General features: G+C 37.5%; 1 protein-coding gene across 1 annotated transcript in view; it reads right to left on the bottom strand.

The window, feature by feature from the left end:
* Positions 1–4,427: 4,427 nt before the first annotated feature.
* DYNC1LI1 (dynein cytoplasmic 1 light intermediate chain 1) overlaps positions 4,428–25,075 on the bottom strand; it is a 48,497-nt gene continuing 27,849 nt past the window's right edge. The window contains exons 5-13 of the mRNA XM_072651103.1: positions 22,685–22,851; positions 19,134–19,227; positions 17,730–17,865; positions 16,421–16,532; positions 14,038–14,097; positions 13,873–13,917; positions 11,871–11,991; positions 11,309–11,461; positions 4,428–5,392 (exon numbers count right to left, since the gene is read on the bottom strand). Of these exons, the coding sequence (XP_072507204.1) occupies positions 5,280–5,392; positions 11,309–11,461; positions 11,871–11,991; positions 13,873–13,917; positions 14,038–14,097; positions 16,421–16,532; positions 17,730–17,865; positions 19,134–19,227; positions 22,685–22,851 (1,001 nt within the window). The 3' untranslated portion in view covers positions 4,428–5,279. The remainder of the gene's footprint in view (positions 5,393–11,308; positions 11,462–11,870; positions 11,992–13,872; positions 13,918–14,037; positions 14,098–16,420; positions 16,533–17,729; positions 17,866–19,133; positions 19,228–22,684; positions 22,852–25,075) is intronic.

The following is a 25,075-nucleotide window of genomic DNA, read 5'->3' as shown; positions in this document are numbered from 1 at the left end:
GAGCGGACTGACAAGTCAATGATAGTAACGATATTAAACTAAATGTTTGGAAAAAATTGACTTTTTTTTAATGGCAAACTGAGAAATATCCATTACAATGAACTTTACGTTCCTGCATTCCCATTTCTGCATCATCGTAAGAATAATCAACATGCACATTGAGGGAATCCTTGATGGTTAGAGGAGAGAACAAAGTTGTCTGATGATATTTTATAGTAGATCACAACTTTATAGTCACACAAATTCCCAGCGTACTTGTTTACTATTTAAATAAAAAACACATTTGGTTCCCAAAAGCACAATGCTGACTTACAAGTTCATATGCAGTAAAATGTTTCTCATCATAGTAAGGACTGAACCACATTTCATTGATACAGGTCCAGGTGAGGAAACTTCCTCTACCACTGAATCAGTACCTTGTCTTCAACTTTTAGAATTGTCTAGAGTACTAACAGGTTAAGTGACTTTCCCAGGGTCACAAAGTCAAGTGTCAGAATAGGATTGTAAATCAATGTCTTTCTAATCCTGATCCCTAATTCCAAGGTAAGATCTTAATCCATTGCACCAAGCTCATCGTGCACATGTAAAGTTAGGTAAGATTCTTGGAAGTATACAATAACCAATCATTTTGTTTCTTGATCCTCTGATTAATAAAGTTAATGAAGAATTCTTATTATCCAGACTCTAATATGCAGCTGAATGGAGAGGGAGACAGCCCAAAGACACTGGAAAATAAAGTTAGATCTCAGAATTGAACTAGAGAGTGGTGAGCTGGATTGGCTCTGGGACAAAAGTCCATCTTTTTCTTAATATCAATATTCTTGTAGTGACTTTATATGGCTCAAAGTCATGGAATACCATAATTACTGAAAAATTAAAGTTGTGGATCACCCAGAACATATATCCAATGGAAATGAGCATACTGAAGCATATTGTCAATGAAGAACTGTGCAATGAATAAAATAAATAGTTAGAAACAGAGAGAAAATGTCTTGAAAGGGAAGAAAAACCAAGTTTACAACCAAGCTAGGAGAACAATTTATACAATAACAACATTGTAAAGAGCTTTGAAAGACTTCAGAACTAAAATCAATGAAAGGGCCAACCATGGTGTCGGAGGACCAGTGATAAACGCTAACCTAACCATCTCCTCACAGAAGCGATGGACCCGGTGCAGACAAGTGTATACTTTTGGGACATGGCCAATGAGGGAATTACTTTGGCTAAACTATTTATTTTACAAAGGTTCTCCCCTCTCCTGTTGGGAAAAAAGAAAAAAAATTTCGTTAAATGAAAAATTAAATATAAAAAGAACTATGGCTATGAAGAATTCATATAAATTTATATTTTTAAAAATGTAAAGGAAAACAACCCTCCAAGAAATTAAAACTTTGCTCAGTGCAAATCATGACTTCAGCGCACTGTGAAAAATACCGTCATACTCTTAGCAGAAAGATGGCAGAAAATAGACATGTAATGAGGCATAAATTGTCAGACATGGACAATGTATTGATAAATATAGGCATAAGTAAAGGAAAAACAAGTGACGTATCCTCTGTGCTGTACTACTATCCGTACAATGTCAAGAGCTCTAGAGGAAAGCCTCCAAGACACTGGGTGAAACCCTTACGGAAGATTTAAGAGAAGACATAGTTAAGTCTCTCACCTGATGAGAAGGCACAAACGGGTTATGATGCGCACCCTTAGATGAATATCAGTGAGATCACACACGTTCAGTGATGTATTGAGTAAGTATAGCTGTTTATTTGCTAATGTTAATTTTAAAATAATTTACTAAATGCCTTTTCAACAAACAACTGAACCTTTAAACTATTTTTTTACACAAGTGATAATGTCTTTCCACTTGCCAGTTCTCCTTCTTGTTCAATATTATTAGCCATGTATCACAGAAATCTTAGAGTTAAGGAGAAAGGTTAGGGGGGAAGAAACATGAGTTTTTATTTCCTCCAGTTTTTCCAGGGCTGGAATGATGCTTAAAAATTCTTAATTGGTTCATATTAATTTTGGACATGATCACTACTTGGGATGTTTTTAAAAACTTAAAATACGTATAAGAGTGAGGTAACAAGATGAATTTAACAGCCTCAGTTGTTTTTTTCAGAAACTTCAACAAAAATATTACCACTTTATACTATAAGAAAACTCAGTATTCTGATTATTCCGACTCCAGAGAGTATATAGTAGCAGTATATACTTTAGCTAAATAATTTCTTTGAAAAATTACAATTCACCATTATTGACACTCATTTGCACTGACTAGTATCACTTCCTTTATAACTTTCAGAGTGTCTTCTTTTAAACTGCAATAAGATGGGCTGTGACCCCCCCATCCCCCACATACTGCTATTGGCAGTACCTCTGTTTTCAAGATCACACACATTAGCAGAATGGGGCCTGTCTATGCTACTCCTGTCTTGTCATATCATTGGTACCCTCTAATAGAGGGTGGCCTTGAGGGGAAAAAAAACCAAACTACTAATATTACTTCGTTTGAAATTTGGCAAATGAGTGATTTAAAAAATATTTTGCATATTACACATTTGCAAACATGGATAAGGGGTTTACTAAAATTTATTCATTACTTACTCATGATACTGTTACATTTGTTTAAATAATCTTGAGGCAAGTTACTCCTTTTCTATATTTTAACCCATTTCACCATGTACTGCTTGTATTCATTTTACACATTTCTTTAAATTAAGGCAAATGGAGAAGCTTTCAACTAAGGAAACTAAGAACTAAGTTCTTCAGTAGAGGCCTAAATCTATCTTATACAAAGAATTCATAAAAAGGGGCAAAGTAATTTAATATGCCATAAACATCTTCAATGAGATGACAATTATTTGGAGGCAAATTGGACATTTTCTGATTTTAACAGTTAAAAAAGCAAAGCAATTCTTTGTAAAAGTAAAAAAGAAAGAAAGAGGAACACATGTAATGGGTACTTCTTTAATATGGGCACCATTTGTCCAGTCTCACAAAGGGCCTTAAAATGTGTTATCTGAAAGTTCGGATGGACAGCTGAAATGTTCAAAAACAAAGTACCTTACTTGCAAACGTTAATCAGTACAAAAATAGTTTTAGCACCCAGATATGCTAAAGGTAAGGAGCTGGGATTAGTTATACCTGAACCTTCTAGAACAGTGGAATCAAATTTGAATAAACTTATTCACTAAACTTGGAAGATTTTCGCTGGCTGCACATTTAGAAAACCACATGTTAATAATCTATGTTCTATTGTATTGTTATTTTATTAAACACATTAAAAATGTCCCAATTACATTTCAATCTGGGTCAGGACAATGTCTGCCACCTCTGTTCTACAGTAACCAGCATCAGTGACGCCAGATAGCATATAAAGGAAAGGATTCTCCTCTGGGGCTTTCTGGTACTCTCCATGCCCCATAGGAAACAGCTCATTATTCTGTGCATGCGAACACAGAAGCAGACACTCAAGGTGTACAGAAAGGCTGACTGAGCATTCATTTATTGGTCTTCCCAGTTATTCTATGATGTTCTACATTCGTGTCAACAGTTTAGAAAACTGATATCATTACAACATATTTGCATAACCACTCGGTGAGGTGAATATTTATCCTTTTGTCAATAGCACGTTTTACTTAGCTCAAGCATGTTTCAATAAGCTTTTTCAAACTGACGATTTTTCAGCAGGAAAGAACATCCTTTCCTCTCTGCACTCTCCCTCATGGAGGAGGCTATAAAGCCTCTCCTCTTCTCATACACATTCAGTGATGATGTTCAGATACGGAGGTACAGTAAACCAAATAAGATCTCCTGAAAGACAACTCTTCTTTAATGTTTCAGGGACTTATAAAGAATATCTTTGGAATACAGAATACATTTTTAAAGTTTAAAAAAAGGAGGTATCATTTAAAAGAAAGCAAATAGTTTTTAAAAAATAACCTAACTGGCTTAAGTTGGTCTAATATGGCTGAATTCATCACCTGATCAATGAAAATATTCTCTAATTTAATAATATCATAGGTTCTAAAATTCCATTTTTAAAAATCTATTACTGAGAAAATGACGCAAGTGGTTTTTCTTTTTTTTTGGAAAGGATACACCATGAGCATATTGACCAAATGCTAAAAAGCGGCCTCTGCCATTAAATAATCTGAGGTTGAATGCTACAGAAAGTTCCAGAATGTGGAAACTTTTCATCCTTAGGGAAGCAAGTAAACCATCCACTGTTCCTGATAGTTATAAAATCAAGGAAGTTGAAGTAAACTTAACCAGGTTTGTCTTAGGAAAATTTGGATAAAAAGATGGGAATCATCAGTATGCTTAATAATTGAGTCAAACATAAAAATAACAGCAGACCTTATCTTTTGTTAATAAATAGAAACTTAAACATAAGAGAATACAATGAATTATTTAAATCTGAATGCAGAGAATAAATACTTTATTAACTGATTACAGTTTAAAAGACTGATCATTAAAACCATCACGGTAATATGGAAAACATAAAGGGGAGTATTAAGGCTGGGCCATAGAGAAACGAATATGGAGATTGTTTTTCTTTTTGTTTTGATAACCTCTGCATTTTTCATGGTTACATATTTAGGCAGTGGGCTGTCTTCTTCTGATAGTCAATTAAATCAAACTTGGTCAACATTTCTCTAGGCCATCTACCTGGGAGAGGACATTGTCTCACAGCTTTCAAGAGACCTAGTGGCCCAGATGTGATCCAGTAGCTTGGTGAGCACATTCCATGCGTGGCAGTAAATAGAATTTGAATTCATTCATGTTGGTGCGCATAAGACTGAACAAATGATCATTATCTGTCTTCCAGGAAAACTAACAAGTTAATTCATTTACCCTCTTAACAGCCCTAACTCTAGAACAGACAGGGATTTCCAAGTCATTCCAGTGCCCATGTTGCATATTGCTTACCACCCATCCCCAAACCCTCCCATTAAAAAAAAAAATCCAAATCCAAAATGGTGTTTAGAATAAGATCAAATGGACAGATTGAAGTTTTAGAAATTATTTTGAGTGTTCAAAATCTCAAAATTACTTCCTTACGCAAAGTGGCAATGCAAACAGCAGTCCGACATAGTGTAGTTTAAATTTTCATTTGTACAGTTCCCTTTTTGTAAGATTGGGCAACAAAAAAGACATCAATTTTATCCTTCTGAAAAAAATGTTTCAGCTCCCTAATTCCACTTTTGAAGGAAAAGGCAGAGGCAAGTTTACATTATCTCAGAAAACTGAATAAATGGCTTTATTTGGTATCTTCAAGATGCTTCACCTTCTGTAGGAGATGTTGGTGTTGTAGGAGAAACCATATCAGGTTTTCGTGAAATTCTGTCCAATTCTGCCTGAACATCTGTCAAGACGGGTTTCTGGCCTACAGAAAAATGAAAAATAAAAAGGTAAGTTTACAAGAGAAAGTACTTCATTTACATTAATGCTTCTAATAAAAATCAATCATCAACTAAACTAAAAATGATGTCCTCCATAATAAGTTATGCAAAGTATTCAGCTAGAAAAGGTCCTACCTACCAAACTGATGTCAAACTTGCAACTGCCTGCATGGAAGCAATCCCTACAATAACAGTCAAATCTGCCGGGCTCCTTATTTCATATGACTTGTCTGCAGCAACTAGAACAAATTCAGTATAGCAGTATCCCAAAGTTCTAGTATTAATAATCTACGAATGGATAATCTACCCAGGGGATTAACTATATAAAATTTGAAGCATTACCTAGGGGTCATAAAAATTGGCTTTCTGTAGAATAGCAAAGAACGAACCTTTTAGAAACAGGCCATTGGCTCTGCTAAAGCTAAAGCTAATGAGTTCATCTTCTTTCTTTCACCGTCTCCTTCCCACTCAAATCAATCCATCAATGATTTGCAATTTCATCCAGCAACCCCTCTACAAATAAGTAGACCAAACTTAGAGTTACCTGATCACACAGAGTTACCTAGTCACGCAGCCAGTAAGTAACAAAGGCCAAACTTAATTTTTGGTGTCCCTGAGTTCACATTATCCCCCTAATACATATCAATCTCTCTGGGACTGATACTTAATGTACGAAAATCCAAAGATCAAAAACTGAAGTGTTTTACAAAAATATGTTTGCAGTCCCCTTTCCATACGGCCAAAGAACGTGACTGTCTTCGTTTACAACCTAATTATTAAGCACCATGAGGAGTGGTGCCGCTTCTGTGAAGGGGGATAACCCTGACATCCCCAACGAAGCAGACAAGAGAAAATATGTTTAGTGCCAGTAACAAGATGGCAGCAGGACACTACCTAAAGACACTCACTGATTACTATTTGGAGGCCTGGCCTCTATTCCAATGTTTTAAATTCAATTATGAGTCTACAATGTACAACGCTTTGTATCAGGCACCTGGGATAGAAAGGCAACAGTCCCTCAAAAAGCTTACATTGTAGTGGGAGATACAACACATATCTGGGATATGTAAATATTTTAGTCATTCAGTCATGCCCAACTCTTCATGATCTCCTGGACTACATAGTACGCTATACGTCAGGCCCTTCTATCCTCCATCATCTCTTGAATGTTTCCAAGCTCATGTTTGTTGTTTTCATGACACTATCTTTCCATCTCATTCTCTGCTACCCCCTTGTCTTTTTGCTTTCAATCTTTCTCAACATCAGGGTCTTTTCCAATGAGTTTGGTCTTCTCATTACACAGCCAAAGTGTTTAAACTTTAGCTATATTATTTGACCTTCAAGTGAACAGTCTGAATTAATTTCTTTAAGTATTGACTAATTTGATCTCCTTGCTGTCCAAGGGCCTCTCAAAAGTCTTCTCTAGCAACACAATTTGAAAGTGTCACTTCTGCGAGGCTCAACTTTCCTTATAGTTCAACCCTCACAGCCATACATTGCTACTGAAAACCCACAGCTTTGACTATAAAGACCTTTGTCAGCAAGGTGATGTCTCTGACTTACTATATGCTATCCAGATTTGCCATAGCTTTCTTTCCAAGGAGCAAGTGTCTAATTTCATGGTGGCAGTTGCCATTTGCAGTGCCCAAGAATATAAAATCTGACGCTACTTTCATTGCTTCTCCTTCTATTTGCCCAGAAGTGAAGGAACCAAATGCCAAAATCTTATTTTTTTTTAAATGTTAAGCTTCAAGTCAGCTTTTATACTCCCTTCTTTCACCCACACCAAGAGGCTTCTTAATTCTTCACGTTTTGCCATCAGAGTGGTATCATCTACATGTCTGAAATGATATTTCTCCTGGCAACCTTAATTCTGGCTTTTGATTCATTCAGTTTGGCATTTCACACAATAAAATATAAAAGTTAAATAAAGTGGCAATATACGTCTTTGTCATACTTCTTTTCCAATCTCAAATCAACTAATTGTGACATGTTTCATTATAATTGTCGCATCCTGGCCCCCATATAGGTTCCTCAGGAGATAAGTAAAATGATCTGGTACTTCCATTTCGCTGAGGACTCGCCACATTTTGTTATGATCCATACAGTCAAAGGCTACAGTATAGTCAACGAAGCAGAAGTAGATGTTTTTTTGGAACTTCCTTCTTTTCTCTATAATCCAGTGAATGTTGGCAATTTGGTTTCTAGTTTCTCTGCCTCTTTGAAAACCAGCTTATCTCCAATTGATAAACAGTCAAAGGATATTAACAGGCAGCTTTTAGGTGAAGAATTAAAGTTATCTATAGTCATATGAAAAAATGGTCTAAATCACTATTGATTACAGAAATGCAAATTAAAACAACTCTGGGGTATCACCTCACACCTATCAGATTGACTAACATGACAGAAAAGGAAAATGATAAATGTTCGAGAAGATATGGGAAAATTGGGACACTAATGTACTGGTGGTAGAATTGTGAATAGATCCAAACATTCTGGAGAGAAATTTGGAACTATGACCAAAGAGTAATCAAACTGTGCAGACCCTTTGACCTGGTAATACCATGACTAGGTCTGTATCCCAAAGAGATCATAAAAAAGGGGAAAAGACCCATGTGTAAAAAAATATTTATAGCAGCTCTTTCTGTGGTGGCCAAGAGCTGGAAATTGAAGGGATACCCATCAACTGGGAAATGGCTGAACAAGATGTTGTATATGAATATAATGGAATACTATTGTGCTATAACAAATGATGAGCAGGCAGATTTCAGAAAAACCAATAAGACTTACACGAACAAAATGCTGAGTGAAATAAGAATCAGGAGAACATTGTACACAGTAACAGTAGCATTGTGTGATGATCAACTAGAACTGACTTAGAAGTACAATGATCCAAGACAATTCCAGGACTCAATGGAAAAAGCTATCCATATGAAGAAAAAAAGCTGATGGCATCTGAATGCAGATAAAAGCACACTATTTACACTTTAAAAATTTGTTGTGTTTTTTTTTCATTTTGTTCTGTTTCTTTTTTCACAACATGGCTAATATGGAACTATGTTTTACACAATTGCACATTTATAATCTATATCAGATTGCTTTCCATCTTGGGGAAAAAGAAGGGAGAAAGAAAAATCTGGAACTCAGAATTTCAAAAAAAAAAAAGATTACTTAGGAAAAAAAAACCAACCCAGCCTGTTCTTCTGATAATTCTCAGTTCACGTATTACTAAAGCCGTGCTTGCAGAACCTTAAGCACAATCCTGTTGTTTGTGCAATGACTGCCACCTGTTCAGTAAATTGAACATTCCTTGGCATTGCCCTTCTTTGGGATCAGGATGTAAAGGAATCTTTTCCAATCCAGTGGCCGCTGTGCTGAGTCCTACAGATTTGCTGACATATTAAGTACAGCACTTTAACAGCATCATGTCTGAAGATTTTCAAGTTCAGCTGGAAATCTGCCCCGCCCCCCAGCCTTACTGTTAGCAGGGGAGCCCGAACACCCTCAGTTGTGAAGATCCTTCTCGTATGGTTCTGCTGCGTATTCTTGCTGCCTCTTCTCTTGCTTGCTTCTGTTAAGTCCCCACCATCTGGGTGTTCTATCAAGCCCATTTTTGCATGAAATGTTCCCTTCGTATCTTATTATCTTGAAAAGATCACTTCTTTCCCATTCTATTGCTTTCTTCTTTTTCTTTTTATTGCTCATTTAAGAAAACCATCTCCCTCTCTTCTCTGGAATTCTGCACTCAGCTGGGTAGGTCTTCCCCTTTCTCCTCACCAGATGCCATTCTGCTTTCCTGTTTTTCTTCTCTGTGGGGTGTTTCTGTGGCTGTCTCTCGTACAACATTGTGAGCCTCTGTCCACAGCTCTTCAGGCCCTCCATCTATCTGGTCCAGTTCCTGAACTCTATTCATAAGGGACGTGATTTGGGCTACACTCATACAGTTCAATGGTTTTCCTTACTGTTTTCAATTTAAGTCTGAATTTTGCAACGAGAAACTCATGAACTGAGCCATAGACAGCAACTATACAGAGTTTTTCCACCTCTGGCTACAAAGTGTATCATCAAACTGATTTCGATATTGACCATCTGGTGATGCCCATATAGAGAGCTGCCTTTTTTGGTAAGGCCAGTGAGTTATCTTTAACAAAACTCTTAGTGTCTCCCCTGCTTCACTTCCTACTCCCAAGCCAAACTTCATTCTTTCTAGAGGTACCTGTAATTGTCCTCTGATTTTCTCCAGTAAAGTGCTGGACACCTTCCCACCTGAAGGGCTCATCTTCCAGTATCACATTTTTATCATTTTTAATACCATGGGGTTTTGGGGCAAAGATCCTGGAGGGGTTGGCCATTTCCTTCTCCAATGGATCATTCGGTCAGAACTCTCCACTATGACCTGTGTGACTTGGATAACCCTGCACAGCATAGCTCATTGTTTCACTGAACCACACAAGTCCTCTAACAGCACAAGGAAGGCTATGTAAATACAGACATTTAAAGTTTTAGAAACCACAAGGAGTAGCATTTCAAAAGCTACTGATCCACATAAACTGGTTTTAAATAAAGTCACTATTGCCTAGTACTTTTACAAAACAATCTCTGGGATGCATGGGTAAAATGACACACAAGTACCAAACACTAATCAACAAAAAATATTATAATTCAAAAAGACAAATTCAGTAACCACTCAAAATCCAGCCCTACGTTTCAGTCATGTAAACCAAAATGTTCTTATTTCTAGAACCTAACAGTAGGTATACTCCAGGGATGTCAACTCACTTAACCCACACACAGTTCACTCCATTATTTTCAAGAGATTACCCGTACTGAGATTGTAAAAATGATATGCAACAGAATTATGTAAAATAAATGAGCATTTTCTAAATTCCCATGCCTCTCTATTTCCATAAACTGATTAAGTTCCAATTTGAGCATGGAGGAGTGGGAGTTCTAAGTTACAAAGGAACTAAGTTGATTTAACTTTGCCCAATGTGATTTAGGACTTTCACATGTTTGTTTATACTTGCTAAGACTGAGAGCTTAGGGTAGTACAGGCAGTAGAGTCCTAGGGCTCTTTGTCTGAATAGCTGAGCAGACTCGGTGGTACCTTGGCCTGACCTGTTGTCTCTAGTGCCCTTTGGCCAGGGGATGACCTAAAAGGCCCTGGCCCTTTCAGGCAGAAGATGACTTCCAGGATTAAACCCAAATTACACCAGTTTCTGGAAATAATGAAGTAGGGTGCCAGGAAATGGTGTTTTGGTTCATTTAATCCTCTGCTCTGTTCCACAGTGGCCCAAGTTCCCCAGTGGAGTGTGTAATCCATCTGAAAATGCCACCAGGGGGCAGGAGATTCTCTTTACCAAAAAGATTTCTATGGTCTTTCAAACTGGACATTTTATTTTGCCTTGTATTGATTATTTTCTCTCCCCCTCTTTTCCAGATTAAAGAAAGGTTTTGCATGAGGCCTATTTTCCAATATTATTATGAAATCAATCTTTAAGGAACTCCCTCAGCTGCTCCATGCAGCCTCCAACTACGGTGCTTAAGAGTGGCTGTGGTCCAGGTACTATGAAATTAGCCCAGAGCCTAAGGACCTAGGATCAGAAGTTCTTGGGTTTCCAAAGCAGATATCTGCCAGATACTTGGGCAGGTCAAATGAGACCTCCTCCCTGCCCACCCCACCTCCCCCAATAACGCTTACTACTTATGCAGTATAAAAAATACGGAATTTTTTTTTACAAGTCAGTAATCTTGGATTTTGGTTTGAGTTCTTGCATTAAATCATAATAACCTCACTGTGCCTCAGCTTCTCACTTATAAAAAGTTTAAAATATGGACTTTGTGGAGGAAAAAAAATCCACCAAACTGAAAAGTTAATTATTTACTAGAGTCCACCATACCTGACTTTTTTGCCGATGGTGGTAAATTGCTGCCACTGCCACCACCACTTCCAGGGCTGCTGCTACCAACACCAGGGCCCCCAGGTGAGCCTGTTTTTTTACTCAGCAAACTATTGAAGAAGTTAGCGAGGACACCTTCACTTGTAGCTCCAGCTGTGTGAAAATAAATATTTTTATTAAAAAAAATCTTCATCTCTCCCTAAATGGGAAATGCTATTAGGTAAACTCAGTCTAATTTAAAAGAACCATGTATGAAAGGACTTCTCTGGACTGAATACTGTGCATCTCAGAAGGAGAAACAATTGGGATGTTGTCATGTCCTTGCCTTTGGGGGCTTAGAGTCTGGAAGGGCACTGATACATGTCAGATGACTTCAGTTGAGGAGCTGTGAGTTCTTAACTGATTTTGAGAGTCTGAGCACATTAACTTTTATCTCAGGCTGGCCCTATGTAAATAACGCCTACTGTAGCAACAGTGTAATAAATGGTCAATTCAAGCACTATGCTGCATGGACTAAAAAGGGGCCCCAAACCCGTCACACTATTCTCTTAGAAGAAGATACCTTTCATATTTGGATCAATCTTTTTTGACCCAGCAGGGATGGGCGACACGCTGGTCACATTGGATGACACTGATCTATTAGGTGTTCGAGGGGAACCACCAGGAACTCGTGGAGAGGAATCCTGTGCCAAGACAGTGACAGGAGGATCTGTGAAGTTCACCAACAGCTACACAAGTTTTCGGTACCAAAGAGATTATTTTGCATAAAACTGTCCCTGATCCTACAACTCTATCCCCTCAAGGGATAGATACACAGCTGACGGTGAGCTGCCCATGAGACCTGAGGGGAAACACATTGGAAAACTATGTGGAGCATGGATTCTTCCATGACACAACGACCTTGCTGATTGTGCATAAAAGTAACGAGGACACAGAGCAAAAAGGTGATGGTCGTCTTCAAGAAATAAGATACCAAATCTTACTGAGGATGAAAAAAAATTCCCTCTGAATTAATGACAAGACTGACATTTAGAAAGGTTCCTAGAACCACAGACCGCATCAGAAGCACATCAGACCCGGGCAAGTCATTTAGTCTTCTGGGCTTCAGTTTCCTCATCTGGGCCTTGGACCAAATGATCTGAGGCCTTTTCCAGATATAAATCTGTAAGACCCATTTGCACTTTCAAGTATACACAATGTCACAAGCAAAACTACTAAGCTTTATGAGAATAGTCAGGAATATTTCAATAACAAGATAACCATGGTTTATAACTGGTTTAGAATATAATTGTATGTAAATGGCTGCTTCAAGAAACAGGAAAACTTCAACTAGGCTAAGTATTTTCTTCTATTATCTTGCTTAATTTGATTAACAATTTTTTTCACAGTGTAATATACAAACTTTAACCCAGTCCAAATTCACTTCATGAAGTTTTATTTTAGTAAAACTTTCTTTACTTGGAAACTTGCTATAGAGGGATCTGGTTTTTACTCCCTTGACTACTGAAAGCGGAAGAAAACAAGGCCCAGAAAGAAAAGAAAACGGGGTTTACACCGGGTTTCCAGTGCAAAGTACCAACTTTCCCCATTTTATCATTACCTAGCTCCTCACCACAAAGGTGAATCAAAACCAGCCAATCAATATTTTTAAGCACATATGTCGGGTAGCTCTGTACTGGTGCTAGGGCAAATAACGACTCTGCAACTCTCAAAAAACTTACAGTTTTCTAGTGGAAAGAACACCAACAAAGAGAGCTAATGAAACACAATATTAATTATGAAACGAAGAGCAGAGTCGGGCTGGAGGGGAAAATTCCCTTTCACAATCATCTCCCAGTCCTAGGCCAGGAAGCCCTCTGATCTCAGCTCTGAGGAGTCCTGAATGAGGGGGAAGAAGATGTTCTCTCACACTGTATATGTGTGTGGGGGTTACTGTTCCCAGGCTGAAGCTCCCATACAAATGCTGCTACACATGAGCACTGGAGCCCTACAGCACCCTAGTACATGGATGTACGTGGATTGTTCCTTAGGTAGGGAGCCCCAAGGGGACACTCCCTCCACCAACACAATTCTGCATCTTCTCTACAAGTTATGGTTTTAGGGAGTTGCTTGGGCTAATGAGATGTTTGGGGGCACGCAATGTCCACCATGGACCAGATTTAACCCAGGGTTTTCTAATTCTCCATCCAGTAGGTTACAATCCCTTTTCACATGTATTATGGATTATATACGTGCTTCTTTGGGTCAGCCTGGAAAGCTAACCACTATTGTTTCTACATGAAAACAAGTTCTAAACAGCCAGTTTAAATGATGTTTGAACTGTTTGAGAACTGCCTATAAATTCTTTCAAAATTTAAAGTGTTTCTTGAAACAGAGTAAAGCTATGTTTAAAAAACAAAAAGGACAAAGTTTTCAGTTCTGTCTTTCTAACTGGACAGACACCCATGTGATACACACACACACACACACACACACACACACACACACACACACACTCCCATAGACAGGGACAAACTACCAAAATAATATATGCGCCTGCATTTTCTTAATTTTGTAATACTAACCACTGGCCTTCCAGCTGCTGTTGGTGGTTGCTTTGCTAATTGGGACTGAAAATGAAAAAAAAAACATAATTACAGATAAGATTTTTGCTTCAATTTTTCAAATATTCTCAGAGAACAAGTTTATACATTAAATTTTAAATCTGCTTTCAAATGAAATGTGCTGACCTGTTGCTTCATAAGAAATACTTGGTCATCTTCTGCTACAATTTCCTTCTCATGAACAACCTGAAACAAGAAACGTTTAACTGAGTTCAATATATTGTGGCATTGATATGTTACTCTAAAGACATGCAAAAATCAGATACTGTACTAGAGCATTGATGTTATCTCTCCAAAGGTCAATCTTATTCTTTGCATTGAATAAATGTTGACACAGATTCAACCTTCCCATCTGGTTGTCTCATTTGGGGGGAAGTCAGGGTGGGGGCTCTGATAAGACAGAAAACACCTAGATATAATACAGCTCCAAAGATCTTAACTTCAGTCTAAGGAGATGTCTCAAAAATAGTTGGCTGCTAAAGTGACAAGCAGAAGAAATCCACAGGAATCATCTGGTAAACTGCAGGCTCCATACTATAAGAATGGAGATATCTTAGGTCTCCTAGCCCACAGGTTCCAGCTGCCTGGCTCTTTCCAGGAGCCCCATACCTGGAGATCACCTTAGCATTTCTTTACTATGTAATGTACAGACCTGCAAATACTTGCATGGCACTTTATGATTTTAAATAAATGTCAAATGTGGACCATTCATCTCAAGGGTTACAGTAAAAACAGGATTTAAATGGAATTGGGAAACATTTAGCAAAATACACAAATATGTAACACATATCGTGTTATTACGTGGTTTTTTGAATCAATATGCAGTCTGCAGGGATCATTATATATGGCTTAGTGGTTCTTGTTTCTATTTTAATTTGACACAACTGCTATTAAGTAATTTTCATTTATCTGGTATGCTACGTATTATATATGGACCTAGATCAAGGGTAAGGAACTTGCAGCTTTGAGGCCACATGTGACCTTTCAGGTGCTTGGGTGTGGCCTTTTGACTGAGTCCAAATTGTACACAACAAATCCTTTCATTAAGGGGGTTTGTTCTGTGAATTTGGGATTCAGTCAAAAGGACCACACTTGAGGATTTAGAGGGCCACATGTGGCCTTGAAGCTGTAGGTTCACCACCCCTGACCTAGATAATTCTTTATCCCTGAAAAATAACTTTTTTACTTTTCTTATTTTCTTCTCCACTTCCCAAACCATTTACTATTTTACATGGGAGTCTAATAAGTAAACAATAAAATTACACACATTCAAGTGTGCGCAATACAAAACATCATTATAATTACTTTAAAAACTTTTTCAGATCCTGTGTTGTGAATTAGGGCCACAAAGATTAAAAAAAAAAAAGCCAAAATCAAAAAATTACAATGAAACAATCTCTGCTTTCAAAGTATTTACATTCTACTGGGGGTGGGGAGGAAAGAACTCAGAGCCTCCTGATCATGGCCAGCTCATCACTGCCCCATTCTTAGGCATTAAAGCAGAATGGGTACAACTGCTTAGGCCTTTGAACAACAGCTGGGTTTCTGTTTGCTAATTTTAATGAAGCATAGAATCCCAGAACTACAAGGACCAGGTCATCTGGTCTGAATCCATGATGGCTCCATGCCCCTTTTAATTTTCCAATTTTCTACATCTTAAAGCTGGCTCAGGCAGTTAAGAGTCGTTGTTCTGTTGGACCCAATATCACACAGAGCCACCTTTGCTATTTACAATTGCAGAGGCAACAAAATAGGGTATGTTCCTCTCTCTCAACTAAAAACTCAATTTTTCAGTAAAAGAACCTTGTAATCCACTGCTGCAGAGTGAGAAGTAGGCCCAGCAGGCCTACCTGGTACTCAATAAACGCTTAACCCTTCAGCAAAGAAATTTCAAAGATCCCAAGAATTACTTATCCTACTTATGCAAATCATTGTGGCCTACTAATTATTAAACTGTTTATAAAATCTGTATGGATTCTGTGGGAAAAAAATGGTGGATTTGGAGGATTTGGGTTCAAATCCTGGTTCTGCAATTTACTACCTGTGTGACCCTAAGCAAATCCTTAAGCTTCTCCAGGATTCACTCTCCTCATTTGTAAACTAGAAGAGATGGAGATGAGATAACTTTTAAGATCTCTTTGAGCTCAACTAAAATTGGGAGAGATGAAAGACGACAGGTTCTTGGCTTCTCTGGGCAGGAAAGGATTGAGAAGCTTAAGAAACCCTCAATTTCCAAAGGGATGAAATAAGCCCCATATGACTACTACTATATGAATGTAGATATAGTCTTACATTTGTGAGCAAATACAGGCTAAAAGCAAAACCACTATAAAGCTAAGTAATCTAAGAGCTAAATTTTAGCTCAGTTTACCCTTGTACAAATACAATTAGAGCTACTTCCTTACAAGAAAACTCCTATAGGGATTACAGTCCCCTTTCTTAATGTAAAACATCAACACATTCGTTTGGAGGCTGTTTCCACTAAAAACAGATAATAAAATCAAATTACCTTTCGAACAGGTGGTTTGGTTATAATATCTTCAAAACTATCTTCTGCTTTTAATGTTTGAAAATTTTCATGTAAAATTCCTATTTTCTTATCATTATCCCATCCTGCTGGACTAGAAATAAACATTATGTAGACATCAGTTTTTAACCACTTATATAGGGATATATCATCTTCTCCAACCCAACGCCACAACAAGAAGGAATCTGTCATGGTTCACTGCCACGGTCCTGATTATTCAACTTTGGGTTCTCTTTAATGGCCAAGACCTTTATATTACGGTGAACACGATGTGAAATGATTAGGACTTTTCTTGATAGAAGATGTCTTCATAAAATATGATCATTATCAGTGAAAATCTGGATGTAGCTCAAACCCTAGGAACCCCTTGATTTCATACATGTCTTTAACCATTTCAAAGCAACAAAGTTTTTTTCCCTTGAATGGATAAACCCCTCAAAGTCACTTATTCTGAAACATCCAATTATCCTGTCACATTTATAGGCATGCATTAGGAACAGTGGCACTTAGGTGGAGCCAGAGTTCACAGAGCATGGGGCCTGGAGTTCAGGAAGACTGCGTTTCCAGAGCTCAAATCCAGCCTCACAGTTCCTAGCTATGTGATCCTGGGCAAGTCATTTAACCCTGTTTGCCTCAGTTTCCTCATCTGTAAAATGAGCTGGAGAAGGAAATGGCAAATCACCCCAGCATCTTTGCCAAGAAAACCCCAAATGGAATCATGAGCAATTGGATATGACCGAAATGACTGAACATTAGGAACAGTGGCTCACCAGACCCCTCTTACACATCTGGCAACATAAAAATATGAGAGGCAGTGTGATGTGATAGAGACTGCCTGGGGGACCCCAGCTGGCCAGTTTACTTCCCTTCTCAGACTCAGGTGTCAGAAAAAATGTTGACCAGTCTTCATGGAGAGAGTTTACTCACCCAGTAAGTCTCAATACTAATGAAATCACATGGTGAGCCCCTAGCTTTAATACAAATAAATATTCATATACATGATACGTAAATAAATTGAAATTCTTTGATGCTGTGATATAATTAGATGGTTGGAAAACAGCTAAAGCCAAGAGACAAGACTACCTGTGCAGCTGTAGGGAATGGAAATTCTCTTCTTGAATAACAGATTTTTTTTTTTTAATACATAGTAGAAAATCCTGCTGATTCCCACCTCCCTCCAGTCCCTGCTCCTGAATTTCTCCACTATGGTCTTTCCAAGCAACTCACTATCAAATATCATCACCTTTGGAACAAACAATATCAGAGAGCACCTTCTGCATGAGATACTTACATAAATACTGCATCCTTTTCCACAACAACAGCAGGGATCTTAAAAGGGAATCCGTATAATTTCTGAACAATGTACTTATATACTAAATCTATGTTTTTATTTTCCTTTACTGAAGTGTAAATAAGTGCTGCACCATCTAAATAAATGTGTTAAAGAAATTTTTGAGCAGATTGTACACTTACAGACTGTTTTAGACACAATACCTGGCACGTTACCACCCGTAGTTATTAGCTTCCACAGCAATGCTTCTGGTTTTTTACTAATTGTTTCTCATTTTTTAAAAATAAGACTACTTAAGTATAGACTAAATGGGATATGAAACAGATGTATCGTACAAACTACTTAGAATGCTTTATTTCTTCTCAAAACTCAAAGCAATAGTAAAAGCTGGTAGAAATAACACCATTACAAAACAAAAACTACAGGAAGATACAAATTTCTTAAGCTACAAAAACCCATCAGCATATTATTTTGACCTAAGATTTGTGACCTCGTTCCCTAGCTCTACTTTCTTTACTCTTCTCCAGGGTTCATTTTCCTAGGCTTCAAAGGCTCAAGGGATCCAATCACATAGAGGTAAACCCTGCCAAGGGCTCTGAGCTACAACAGGAGAGTTCCTGGCAACCAGGTCACAAAAAGTAAGTATCACTATGCTCAAGATCCTCCTTTCAACATCTTGTGGTCACCAGCTAGGTCATCTAGCTTGTTCATCCTGAACAAGTCATGGAACTTTAGAATAAAAATCCATTCTGTTACTTCCTGTAATTGGATTTTTTCAATACACCTAACTCGCTGAAGGGACTTTCTAACAGGCATTTGTTTCCATTTCCTACAAGCAATCCTCTGCACACACCAGAGTAAGGACATTCTGCTTTAGTTAGTGCTTAGCTCCAGATTCTAACACATAACTAGTGACACAAGGCCAAGCCTTCACTAAAATCACTGGATTCGGAATCCATAATGTTGACTAGTGATAATGCACAGACCACTGAGGTCATCAGGATAAATGGAATCGGCTTTGCTTGGCATCCTTCATTTGGCACTTTCCATAAGCTACATTTTAATGTGTATGTTTACATCCCACATAGACTGTAAAGTACAATGAAGGCAATGTTTTCAACTTTAAGCAATTACATGTCTTTAATCAGCAAAAAACTCACTAGCTGAAATATTCTCTCCTGAACCAATGAACAGCAATGTGGTGAAAAGATGGCAAGCCAAGGAGAAATAAAAGTTATGAATGATCTACTGATCAGATAATTAGACCCTAAATAAGACTACTAAATCGAGTTCTTTCCCTTGAAGTTTTGAACGCCGGAAAATTCAATCAGCTTAATTACTTTCCCTCTGTAATGCAATTACTATACATGTACAATCATGCAAACCTAGATTTTAAAAGGATACACTGTAAACAAAACTTCCGGATATGTGACTGAATAAAGTCAAAGTGTTCATCTCTGTAATCATGTTCTTTTTCCAACACACTAATGGCATCACACTGTTGAGTTAAAATAATTACAAAATTGCTGAAAAGATGGTATTGAATAACAATACAAGAATAGTAAATGAAAACAATAGCCAAAAAAAGATTTAAAAGATTAAAATTCACTTAAAAATAACATGGGTACCTTTATTTAATGAAATGTATTCTTGGAAAGGTATCAAAATAAATGTCTGCATAAAATAAATAATTTGAGTGATAATATTCCTCCACTTTCAATGTCTATGCTGATGCATCAAGGCCTGGGTTCCTGAAGGCAAGCTGTGGTACTGAGCAGAAAAGGCTTTGATTATGGGCCTAGAGACAGACTCTAGGTCTGTTAACCAGCCTAACTACCTCTGGAGAGGCTTATCACCAAAAACTTGGCCAAAAGGTGATGAATTTTTGGTCACAGAAAGTAAAGACAGCCTAGTAAGGTACAGAGGGGTGGTAATTAATGTTGGTTGAATGTACAGACAGATAAAATTTTAAAAAGGTTCTATTTTCCCCATGATCTTCTTTTGTGATTTTACAAGAAGCATTTCTATTAACAAAATTCCAGAAGTCTTCCCCAAATGTTTCCTTAGATCCATAATGTCCCATGGTTAGGTGGGTCCTTGATGGGTGCTGAAAAGCTTTATCATTTGTAAAGAACTGGGGCTACCACCATTGCTAAAAGATGGATTTAACATGGGGAGCTGAGTGTAAGACAATAAATAACCCTAGCAGGTGCCTATATTGAATAAGGTATGATCACCTGTATTTTTCATACTATAAATGGGGACACAAAGGTGGGCACCTGAGGGCTGGCCTGAATGCAACACTTCTCTGTGCTAGGAGTGATTCTGTCCCTTTATACCTGATAAGTGTCAGGAAAATCTGCCACCTCTAACTCATTTAGGTCTTCAGTTTACTGTGAAAATATCTGCTATGTATAAGGACTTTAGACTTATTTATTAAAAGGAAATGAAAAAGTGGAGGCTTTGGAATCAGAGGCCTTGTGTTCAAATTAAGACTGTCAACTCAATGACCCTGGTCAAGCCATTTAACCTTAGGGGTCTTCAGTCTTGCTGTCTGTAAAACGAAGAGGACTGGACTAGCTGGCATGAGAAGTGCTTCAGAACTATGGTCATGAGTCATGAACCTCTGATATTTAAGGTCTCTTATAGCTCTACATCTTATAGACCGATGATTCAACTCTAAGCACCAGGGACAAGTGTGGTAAAATAAATTGTAGGGGAAAACACTTCAGGGGAAGTTAGGATCTGTTAAAGATGCCATAAGGATTTCAATAGAGAGGATACTGAAGTTAACGGTTAGCTCAACTATTTCTTTTCCACAAGAAGTATTTAGAATCTAAAATTCACTCAAGATCTATCTAGATATAAGCAAAACCTCACCTTTCATGCCCTTCAAAATTGGCCAATCTCTTCATGACTTTAATTATTGACCTCAATGTTTCAGTTTTCTGCACCTTTACTCAATTAATCAAGGATTTACCAAAGCATAGGCATGTCAACTAATGGCCAAAGAGAAACAAGAAGTTACTTCTGAAAATTATGACTCTAAGAACACTGGAATGATTCTGAAGGTCTCTATTTGCTAAACAGAAATTTGAGAAAAAATAAGGCATCAAACAAAACCCCCTTTACAGCTCTCTAAAAGAAACTTGAGCCACCCAAAATTTCCCAAAAGTGATGGGTAAGAATTAAAGGTTTAATATTTTTATGACAGATCACATTTAGATTGATATGCTATAAACTATATAATGTAGTGGGATCAATGTGTTATCACTACACACTTTATATCCATTCTATTCATTTTAAAAGGATTTCAAAAACATCATTACAATTTCAAATTATTCCTGGCTCTGACTGGAATAGGCAGTGTGGTACAATGGAAAGAACACTGGCCCAGAAATCACAAGGTCTACCACTAGCTAGTCACCATCTTTTGGCCTCCATTTTCTGATCTGTGCAATAAGGAGGCTGGGCTAGATGATCTCAAAGGCCTCTTTCAAATCTAAGGGGGCTATGGGGCTATGACTTATTTCAGGCCTGTATGGCTGGCCTGCAATACTCCTCCTAATTATAACACTGACACTACGGGAAAATAATATCCACTGAGGACACACTTTCCAGGAATGCATCATGGTGAAAATGGTGGCTGCCTACAAATGCCTGTCTACCAAGATTAACAAAAATAAAATAGGGGGAAAAATTGGTGTATTTTTAAAAAATTATACATAGCAAAAATACATTAATTAGAAAATGACTGAAGAACTTCATGTAGAGAGAAAAACAATTTTTAAGTTAGATGACTTTGAAATTGTTTATTCCTTTTGGTACTGATAGTTCTATATTTTGTCACCTTTCCTTGTAATGCATTTAAAAATGGAATTTTATAAGGTTGAAATAAAAATAAAATGAATGAGACAAAAATTAAATTTCCTAAGATGAAAGTCACTTGCAAATTACTGACTTGAAATTTTTAAGCATATTATTACTGATATACAATAAAAGCTGATATATGTAGACTGGAAGAGAGAAGAAAATTTCAAATATATAATTTTTCAAAAAGTAAATGCACCTTTATTACTTCAATGCAGGATATGATAAGTGAACAAAGTGTCCACCAGAGCAGAGGTCCATCAGAATACTTTTAATGAATCATCAGTTAGTAACAGCACAATTGACATGCAATGAATGATGCCAAAATATTTAAAATTTTATTCTCTAACTTAGGTGATATCCACCCCACATCTGGAAATATTATTTATATCACTCCTTTATCAAATTCTTTTCTCAAAATTAGAGAACAAGTGAATTTTAAACCAAGTTATATCTGAATTTTGAATGAACTGTGAAAAATTGGGTTCTAAATTTTTGAGGTTTTAAACTTTTGTTCATTTTTATTTAACAAAGATAAAAACAGGTATAATTTTACTAGGGCCACTAGGGGGCACCATAGTGCACAGAGTGTTGGGCTTGGAGTCAGGAAGATTCATCTTCCTGAGTTCAAATCCAGCCTCAGACAATTACAAGCTGTGTGACCCTAGGCAAGTCACTTCACCTTGTTTGCCTCAGTTTCCTTATCTGTAAATGAGCTGGAGAAGGAAATAGCAAACCCCTCAGTATCTCTGCCAAGAAAAATGAAGAGTCATGCATTACTGAAATGACTGAACAACAAATAATTTTACTAACAGTTATCCCGTTCTGTGATAGGATAATGCTAGTGGCTACAAAAATAAGTAAAGCAGTAAATGACTTCCTGTGACAAGTTTATTTTTTAAATAACATTGTCTTTGAAGGACTAACTAGGATTAAGGTTTTTAATTTTAATTTCAAATTTCAAAAATGTTTCTTTCATTAGGCTATAATAATTGTCATGTAGGGTCAGGTTCACACAGAATAAGCACATCTTCCCAAAGCAAAAGAATCCTGTATCCCTCACTAGTCCTGACATGGACACCAACCTTTGTGCAAACTACGAGCACTGGGACGCCTAAGTTATACGTAAGTGTGTCTGCACCCAGTGGTAACATGACACTATCATCTCTGTCTTCCTGTAATGTGCTTCTTCTCTGTGGAGATGCTGGGAAATCTTCTCCAGGCTCTACATATTCTTGGAAATCTCTAATCACTGAAAAGCAAATAATAACACCATTTAGTTCATAATGATTTCAATTTTCTATTTCCTACTAAAATAATACTTATCCAGGCATAAGGGCAGAGTACACTTACCACTTTTTTGAACTATGCCTTATAAAAGAGATGATATGAATGAATAAAGATAATGGATATTAATTCTTAGGAGGACAAGTACAACATTCAACTAGAAGGCAAAGAGAGAAGAGGTACTGGTTTTGTCTAATTAGAGCAGGTAAAGGGACTGGACTCAGGCTGCAGGACCTGAGATTTCATCACTACAGGAAACTCTCCTAGAAACATGAGTTACCTACCAGCGCAGACTGGTACTTTCTCTGTAGTTTGTAATCTTAGAGTGGCCTGGGGCAGCTATTGGTGCAGTGGACAAAGTGCTAGACACCCAGGCAAGGCTCTGTGCTGCTCTCAGCCTGTTTCCTCATTTATAAAATGCAGAGAAGGGTACCGAGCTCACAGCGAGGTTGTCAGGGTCAAATGAAACAATGCGAAAGGACTTTGCAAACCTTCAAGTGCCATATACATGCCAGCTGTTGGATCTGGATCATTATCACCATCGTGACTCATTGGTGAGACTTGGAACCCATTCTTCCTGGCTTCAAAAGTCTTTATCCACTATATCAGGCTATTTTTCACAACAATAATAAAATAAATACTATGGACAAATCACTAATTTACACCTTTGCTAAACTATAATTCCACAAGACAACAGGAAGGACAAACATAAAATAAACACCAACTAACAGCACTTTCAGAGAAAGAAGCTATGCTGATTTTAATAAGAGAATATTTCTGTATTCATTTTACAATTACTGAATATCTGGTCACTGGATCCAGATGGCTCCGGAGAAGTGAGGCTGGTGACCTGCACAGCCCTCCCTCCCTCAAAACAAAGTCAAGAGCAAATCATGTCATAATTTCTCTGATGGCATGGTCTTCCTCGGCAATGAAGGACAAACACAACAACAACTGACACCAACTACACATATACATACATACTACATATATATATACACATATACACACACACACACACACACACACACATATATGTTTAAGCCTGTGTGTAGACACTGGCTCACTTTAAAATGGGCCAGCAAAATCAGCCAGTTATGTAGCCACTGACCTGTAAATGATTAAATGGCCTATTTTTAAAATTTAGATAACATTTCTTAGAACTACATCCCATCACTATGCCCAAAGGGCTACAAAAATGTGCATACCCTTTGACCCAGCAATATCGCTACTAGGACTATATCCCCAAGAGATCATAAAAATGGGAAAGGGTCCCACATGTACAAAAATATTTATAGTAGCACTCTATATAGTTGCCAAAAACTGGAAGTCAAGGGGATGTCCATCAATTGGGGAATGGCTGAATAAATTATGGTATATGAATGTAATGGAGTACTATTGTGCCATAAGAAATGATGAACAAGAAGACTTCAGAGAGGCCTGGAAGGACTTATATGACCTGATGCTGAGTGAAAGGAGCAGAACCAGGAGAACTTTGTGCACAGCAACGACCACAGTGTGTGAGAGTTTTTTCTGGTAGACTTGGAATTTTGTAATAACGCAAAAACTTCTTATAAAAAAAAAAAATCCCAAAGGTGGTTCTCAAGGCAAAATGCCTTCCACACTCAGAGAAAGAAATATGGAAGTCACTCACAAAATGTAGCAGATCATGTTTATGTATGTGTATGTGTTTGTGTATCATGTTCTGATTTGTTATACGATTTCTTTCATTTATTTTAGTCTGACTACATAGCATGACTATAGTGAAAATATACTCAATAGGAAAGTATATGTAGAATCTATACAGAATTGTATGCAGTCGTGGGGAGGGAGGGGGGTAGTGGGGGGTAGGTGGGGGGGGATAAAATCTCAATTGTATGGCAGTGATTGTTAAACATTAAAAAAAAATAAAAAATAAAATAAAATAAAAGGCACTCAGTAATTGGCAAAAAAAAAAAAAGAACTACATCCCATCCTAAAACACATTACTTGATTATGAAGGGCAAGAGTCTGAGGATATGGATTCAAGTCTTCACTTTCCCCTTTACTAGCTGCATGATGAGGAGCAAAGCCCCTAATCATTCTGACCCTGTTTTCTCATTCTCACTACTGTAGTATCTGACTCACAAAATGAGTGTGAACAAAGTGACTGTAAACAGTAAAGCTCTATAGCAATCTGAGCTGTCATT

Source organism: Notamacropus eugenii, chromosome 3, assembly GCF_028372415.1.
Source record: "Notamacropus eugenii isolate mMacEug1 chromosome 3, mMacEug1.pri_v2, whole genome shotgun sequence".
Classification (NCBI taxonomy): Eukaryota; Metazoa; Chordata; class Mammalia; order Diprotodontia; family Macropodidae; genus Notamacropus; species Notamacropus eugenii.
The sequence above is the reverse complement of the archived record's forward strand: the minus strand, read 5'-3'. Positions and strand labels throughout refer to the sequence as shown.